Source organism: Sinocyclocheilus anshuiensis, unplaced genomic scaffold (assembly GCF_001515605.1).
Source record: "Sinocyclocheilus anshuiensis isolate Anshui unplaced genomic scaffold, SAMN03320099.WGS_v1.1 scaffold529, whole genome shotgun sequence".
NCBI classification, from domain to species: Eukaryota; Metazoa; Chordata; class Actinopteri; order Cypriniformes; family Cyprinidae; genus Sinocyclocheilus; species Sinocyclocheilus anshuiensis.
The window spans coordinates 148022-155646 of record NW_015540872.1 but is presented as its reverse complement, the minus strand read 5'-3'; the positions used below and the strand labels follow the sequence as shown (position 1 = coordinate 155646).

The 7625-nt window shown below is 37.8% G+C and overlaps 2 protein-coding genes across 4 annotated transcripts in view; one reads left to right on the top strand and one right to left on the bottom strand.

Moving 5' to 3' along the window:
- Positions 1-4489, top strand: part of LOC107688161 (nucleobindin-2-like) — a 6229-nt gene extending 1740 nt beyond the window's left edge. For both annotated transcript variants that reach the window (XM_016485745.1, XM_016485743.1), the window contains exons 3-13: positions 660-767; positions 854-986; positions 1134-1237; positions 1833-2018; positions 2103-2193; positions 2283-2341; positions 2466-2558; positions 2687-2776; positions 2919-3089; positions 3218-3278; positions 3756-4489. In XM_016485745.1, the coding sequence (XP_016341231.1) occupies positions 660-767; positions 854-986; positions 1134-1237; positions 1833-2018; positions 2103-2193; positions 2283-2341; positions 2466-2558; positions 2687-2776; positions 2919-3089; positions 3218-3278; positions 3756-4009 (1350 nt within the window). In that variant the 3' untranslated portion in view covers positions 4010-4489. The remainder of the gene's footprint in view (positions 1-659; positions 768-853; positions 987-1133; positions 1238-1832; positions 2019-2102; positions 2194-2282; positions 2342-2465; positions 2559-2686; positions 2777-2918; positions 3090-3217; positions 3279-3755) is intronic.
- Positions 1-7625, bottom strand: part of LOC107688163 (caprin-1-like) — a 28291-nt gene that overhangs the window by 2771 nt on the left and 17895 nt on the right. The gene's annotated exons all lie outside the window — the stretch shown is intronic.

Below are 7625 nucleotides of genomic sequence, written 5' to 3'. Positions count from 1 at the left end.
TTGATGAATTACACTTTTCTGAGAATAGACTTGAAGTGGAGATCGTTAAACTGCAAGCTAACCGGTGTTTTCAGAAAGCAAGCGTGTTTATCCACAGTGGAGAGAGCGCGTGTGCACAGGGTTGCCAGGTTGACAAAGATAAGTAGCACATTTAGCAGATATTTCCGTATTGCGCAAGTGTAAAGCTCTGTTTTGGGGATTATGTCTCTTTATATCAGGCAACCCAGTTGTGTTCCTCTGCGGCCAGATTAAACCTGGTTGTAGCCTATATATGCTCTAATCATTCTTTTTTAGAAACCTCGCACTTTTCTACTCAATTTTAAACGTTGTAAAATTTTAAACAAATTAAGCGTGGTCCACTGCTGCACACGTGCAACAATATCGATACAGGGCCAGCTGTATCGATACTCGTATCATCAAATCTCTGTGACGTTACATCGTCGTATCGATATTTTGAACACAGCACTACTAATTACATAACAAGCTTTGGCTGCAAGTTATAGGAAGTAGTCTTGTAATGTGAGGATGCATAAATATGCATGGTTATTTCTTTGTGGCAATAAGCTCACAATTCTGAAAGCATTTACTTTAGCATTTACAAAGAAAAAAAGCACGCTATTGTATTCAATACATATATACATAATTATTTATATTTGTAGGACACTGGACTGCATTATGACCGCTATCTCAGGGAAGTTATCGATTTTCTTGAAAAAGATCAACATTTTAGAGAAAAGCTTCACAACACAGACATGGAAGATATAAAGGTAAGAAACAGCATGGCTTTATTTGTGTTGTGTTGTACAATACAAAGGTCACACAGAGCTAATCTGTTCGTTCCTGCTGATTTCAGCAAGGGAAGTTGGCTAAAGAGCTTGACTTTGTCAGCCACCATGTGAGAACCAAGCTGGATGAACTTAAAAGGCAAGAAGTCAGCCGTCTGAGAACCCTAATCAAAGCCAAGCAAGATATTGAAGGAGGGAATGGTAAGAATGGCTGTAAAAATAATTACAGTTGAATAAGTGCTTGAGGTTATTTCTCCTATGTAGGCGTATTAATGAATGAATAGACCATAAACACAAAATGGGTCTTCAAAACATTCTCTGAACACTGTTCTCTCTCATGTTTATCAGATATTGCAGTAGATCACCAGGCATTACTCAAACAGTTTGAGTATCTGAACCACATGAACCCACACACATTTGAGGTTGAGGATCTGGACAGACTTATTAAATCGGTACGTCATTACTTACAGTTACTCAGCTTCTTCTATCATATTTCATTTAATTCTGTGGCTGTTACTTTGAATGCTTGAATATTCCCTTTATTTGATACTTGATTTTGGTGCTTAAGATAATCCTTAAGGTCAAGAACGAAGCTGCCAAATATATTTAGCATTTAAAATAAATTTCTTATTGCATAAAAATATAATAATAACAATACATTTCCATGACTAAGTCGTTTTTAATAAATCATTTCTCAGTGATTTAGAAAAAACACAAAAAATTTCATTGACACTGCCAGGCCTGGAAATTACGATTTAAAAATGTCTTAATATTTTCAGGTTTTCTATAAAAGTGGGACTGATGTAACTCACTAAATATGGTCTGTACTGGTTAAAAATGTTTTTGAACTGCGTTCTACAAATATACTCTAAAGGATTTCTGGAATCTTCCATATGCGCTTAAAAAGAACATCATGTAATACTCTTTGTTTTAAATCCAAGAAACATCTCATGGCCATTTTCCTTCTTTTCGCATTCATAAGATAACTGAAGACGAAAACATGTCAAGCAATTATATTTCAGTCATATTTATGATCTTGCAATATAGGCTACAAAAGATCTGGAGAACTACGACAAGGAACGGCATGAAGAATTTAAAAGGTACGAGATGATGAAAGAGCACGAGAGACAGGAACACCTGAAGACACTTGATGAGGAGGGCAGGAGGAAAGAAGAGGAGCACTATGAGGAGATGAAGAAGAAACATGCTGATCACCCTAAAGTCAATCACCCCGTAAGTCGCCACGTATTTACTTATCTTAATGTTTGTGATTTCATTGAGGATATGCTCATGTTTTTCGAATGTTCTGTTATGTAGGGTAGCAAGGATCAGCTCAAAGAAGTGTGGGAAGAGGCTGATGGCCTGGACCCTGAGGATTTTGACCCCAAAACATTTTTCAATCTGCATGGTAAAATATTTTTGGTAGCTTAAGATGAATCCGGGATATGAGAATGTTAAAATGACATGCTTAATATTGCTCTTTTTTTTGTATTGCAGACACAAATGGAGATGGCTTCTTTGATGAACAAGAGCTGGAAGCCCTGTTCACGAAAGAGGTATAACAGTTGCATAATTCACCACAGAATAAAAATAAAACATATATAGTAATTGTAGTTATAACATGCTCTGCTATTATATAGCAGCAAATGAAATGGCTTCTGTTGTGATTATTTTTTTCAGCTGGAGAAGATCTATGATCCAACTAATGAAGAGGACGACATGGTTGAAATGGAGGAGGAGAGGCTGCGAATGAGAGAACATGTCATGAATGAGGTTAAATGATGATTATAACAATGGGCCAATTCTCTTTGTATGACTTGGCAACTTCAGGAAGATTGACAAATCCCTGGCGGGAATTATTATTTTTTTTTTCTAAATCTGTAATCTCCTGGCCTTTACAGGTTGACTCTAATAAAGACAGACTGGTATCCTTAGATGAGTTTCTGGTTGCCACAAAGAAAAAAGAGTTTCTTGAACCAGACAGCTGGGAAGTGAGTATGGTCACATGCTTAACAGATATTTAGACCATTGCTTAATAGCCACTAATTCATGCTTTCATGTTGGATGATTGCCTAATAGCTTAGTCCTTTAATTAATAAGGAACAACTTAATAATTATCTTGGATGACCCCAGACTCTAGAACAGAACCAGGCATATACTGACGAAGAGATGAGAGAGTTTGAGGAGCAGTTGGCCAGGCAGGAGGAAGACTTAAATCTGAAAGCAGCTGACCTTCAGAAGCAGAGAGAGGATCTGGAGCGACAGCAGGAGCAGCTCAATGCTCAGAAAGTAGAACTGCAGCAGGTGACTGAACTGATTTGTCTCATACCTGCTAATTGAATAAAAAAAAATAAAATAAAAAAAATAAACAAGAAGAGTTGTTTAAAACAAGTAAAAGAAAAAAAACCTGTTCTGTGCATCATCCTTATCAGGCCGTGGAGCATATGGAGCGGTTAAAAACACAGAAGGTTCCGCCTCCACCTGAAATGCAATGTAAGTAATACTTTCACTTCAGACATATAACCAGATACATGTGAAGGTTACACTAGCTAGCTATTCTTACACTGGGTTTTAAATGTGAGATCCACTGACATGTTTTTCTAGGTTAACAGTATTGTGAAGACGGTTAAAGAAACGTTATATCAGTTATTGTATGCAGTGGGTTTACATGGTTTCCAATGTCGTGGCTACATGTTGTTAAAGCACAAAAAACTTTAAATAAATAATATAAAAAATACCCACACCATTATTCCAAAACATACTTGAATTTTAACCATTTAAAGTTAAAGTGAAACATGTATTTTAATAGTGACATTCCTGACAAAAATACATTTTAACATTTAAACATTACATTTACATCTAACACCTTATTTTAAAAGCAACATTCTTGGCAAATATACTTAAATGTTAAACATTTGTAACCTGTTATTCTTGGCAATAATACAAAACACTCTAAATCTCTTATAACAGTGGAAGGGAATGCTGTCCCTGAGTCACAAGGACATGACCAGCCTCCTGTGCCCCCTGAGCACCAGCCTCTGCCCCCAGGACACCAAGATATCCCTCTAGAACAACAACAACAACATGATGCACCCCAAAATCAACAGGATCTAGGACAGGAACACCAAAATATACCCCAAGAAAATCAGCCACTGCCTCCAGGACACAATAGCCCACCCCACGATTCTCCACAGATGCCCCTCGACCACAACAATGTGCCATAGAACGGTCATATGCTTTTTCCTGCGTGATTGTGTGGAAAACTGACCTAGCACCAGAGACTTCAACAAACAGTACCTCCTGCCCAGTCAATGATTACCTGCGGTTGTGTGCTGCGGTTTTAACTAGTACGGAATTGGCTGGTTTTGTACGCATAATACATTTAATGCAGACTTTGCGGTTTGATATAAGTGTTTGATTTTTTTTTTTTGTTATTGAAAATATCTTTTTCATATGTTGTGGATATTTTATTTTCCAGCACAGTGGATTGGATGTGTGTACGCTTTTGTTTTGAACATTTATTTTTCTGAAATTTTAATGGCCACGAAGAGCTACTTTAAACCTAGTTGTGTGGTATCAGAATATTGTTGAATTGTACTGGAAGTTTTTAATTGATTAGGGCTACTCTGGAGTTTAAATGTTGCTTACAGTGGGAACTTTGAGAGTAAGGTCAATAAAAAATACAAATAAACAATTTGAAAAAAGTTTTCTTTTATGAACAAAAAACATCACATGCAATTACTTCTACAGTACAAGTCTCCTGAGCGTAACTTGTACTGAACCCAACACTAGCTTCACAAGTTTCCTGTTATGCTATACTTAACCTATCAAAAACCATTGAAAAAAAAAAAAAAAATTAAATGCACACGTGTGCCAGCAACATTACTGACTAACTAAAGTTGAAAAAGTGAAAAAGCATAATAGGACCCCTTTAAGAGTTTAACATTAAATGCACAAAGTGTATTATGGCTTCAAAGAAGATCCTGTCTGTCTGCTCTTATGTCATACCTAATGTGTGTGAATAACTTTTAAAGTGTCTTGTCCTTCAAACATCATTAGTTAGCATTAATTCTAATCAACATTGATTGGAAGAAATACAATGAAGCAGTCATTCAGCCACAAACAGTACAATGCATTTCCTGTAAACCATTTGGCTGAGCCAAAAGAAGAGAAAAATCACGTTACAATACAGTACATACAAGTAAATTTTTCACATTCACTTAACAGTTCGTTTGGCCAAAAACTAAGTGCCTTTGGTATACGGTGTACTTCACATTCATAATCTAGCGGCTGTTCCCAGCTACTAAGTCGTCATTCCACCAAGCTCAATTAAAATCCAGACACCCATAATCAAAGGCACGTGTTCTGTCTCAAATGTGTAAAGGCTGTGCAATAGCATATGATTGAGAGAAAGCTTTGAGAGCTCTGAGCAATTACAGTACTGGGAGTGCTATAGTTTCATTGGTACTGTATTTTTCCCAAAACCATTGGTTTTGTCCATACTTGCTAATCGTGCGGTCATCTAACTACATGGTCTGGAGTGGCACGGCTCGTGTTTGAGAGTCCAAACGGGTGGAGGAGATAAAGGGGTGGAACAGGGCTGATAATGGCTAAAGGACTGGGTTTAGCTGGTCTGTTGGGCAGCCATGGGACCCATTCCTCTGCTGGACCGATATGATCCCCCTCGTCCTGAAACCCAAATACATCAGAAAATCAATGTGGAGTTAAATATTCTAGTCGCATTCAATTATGTTTTAGGGCCAATTACAATGAGCTCTTTCCACGCTTTTCAAATGGTATTGTTTTCATAAAACACCCATGAAATACGTACATTATGTATCTTATACCACAAGTGTTAAATGCAAACCATCAATCCCAAAACTACAACAACAGATTCATCGGAACAGCTCCATATATCATTATAGCATTTAAATACTCCCACAGCTGGACTGTAGTACAACATGCAACCGTCTGGCTGTTCTTAACTAGACTTTGAAAAAAAACAAGTGAAAGCGAAATTACATTAGAGATAAAAAGCACTGCAAATTTAATGAACTTAAACCATCTTAAGCAGCAATTAGAGCAAATGTCAGTAGCAACATACGTATTCTCAACAGGATTCTCTGAAATAGTCACATGAGAGAGTATTCGGTTTATTTTTTTGTAAAGCCCTCTTATAGCTTTCCTTAAATTATGTACAATCCAACAAATAGCTTCTAATGTCCAGGTCACACAAGATTATTTAGCAGCATATTTTGCCCCAAAATATATCTGTAAAATATACCATGGCAATTTGCCACAATCACCCTATCATTCCAAACCCCTATTTTTTCTTCTAATCACAACAAAAGGAAATATTTTGCCAGATGTTCTTGCACCTCGTTTTTATACAATGAAAGTGTATGAAACCAGTAAGAATCAAAAGTGACCAAAAAATAAACAACAGTTTATACAACTTTTATATTTAGCTTTTAAAGTAAACTGTCTTTTTGTCATGGTCAAAATTTACTTCAATTGTATATATAAAAAAGCAGTGTCAATATGGTAATAAATACAGGTTTGGAACGACATAGAACATTTTTTGGCTTGACAGAAGCAGGAAAAGCAGTGCATTGGCTATGGATTGATTTGGAACAGCATCGTAGATCATGGAGGCAACCTTAGGGCCATTTTGTTGCATTAATGCTTCGCACCTAATTAAAAGAAACTCTTAATCTTGTTGGAAAGCAGGATATAGTACATGACACAAGAGGCAGAAAAGCAAACAGCAGAGTTGCAGAAAAAACGGACCGATAAGTGGACCAATCACCTGCCTCCCCTTGGGAAGACTACAGGAAACAAAGTCAACCTTCAACACTTTAGTAGACAAAGGGTCACAGGACAGGTGAGAGGATAAAAATTAGGTAAATAAATAATTTGACATTTAAAAGGAGATAAAAGATAGACAAACAGAATTTACACTAAGATAAAAATACTAAGATTGTTTTGGTGCACTAGTTGACGCTTTATTAAACATCCTTTCACTGTTCACTGACTGACAGTAACGGCTCATCCACAAATGATATACAACAGGCTTGAACACGATAAACTCAAAAGGTTCACATCCTTTTAAACAAAACAAGCCTGTCAAGGGCCATTCACACAGAATGCGTTATTGCATGTAAAAACGTGGGGCAGTGGAAGAAAAATAAGCCTACGGTCAAAATTTTTTTATTTTTTAAACGTTTTTAGAACACCGCATCATGTGTGAGACACTGCAAAAGCTGCAAGACATGAGCAGAACAATCAAACGTGTCAGTGTAACACTTGTTTACATAGAAAACCAATGGAAAAACAGCATAATGTAATGCAAAAGTGTGTTCTTTGTGAACAGCCCCTTACAAAGCATGAAAAACAAAACAGAAGCAGAATGGAGAGACAAACTCTGAGGGGGTGAGTTTGGAGAGGGTGGGGTAGACAGGTAGAGGCCTACCGCTTGCATGGACTGGAATGGAGCTGCGTTAACGTTGATGCCACTGTGAAGGGGTTTGGAGACAGGCTGAAACACCTGGGGCTGAGAGGAAGGGGTGGGGGTCTGCTCAGACGACAGGGGCATGGAGACCTAGGGTGTATATCCTACATCACTCACATGTCTAAGCCATAGAGTACACACAGCATCTGCGAAACCACTGCGATGTGCGCCGTTACCTGCAGGGGGTCAATGGAGTCTGTCTGTGGTCGGGGTTCAGAGTTATGAGGGGGCTGATAGAGAGGGGGTGTGGAGGAGTAGGCCTCCTTTGGAGCCGAGACCATCGGCACCTGGAAGGCCAAACAGAGTTTTAGGAAAGCCATTTCAGGAAT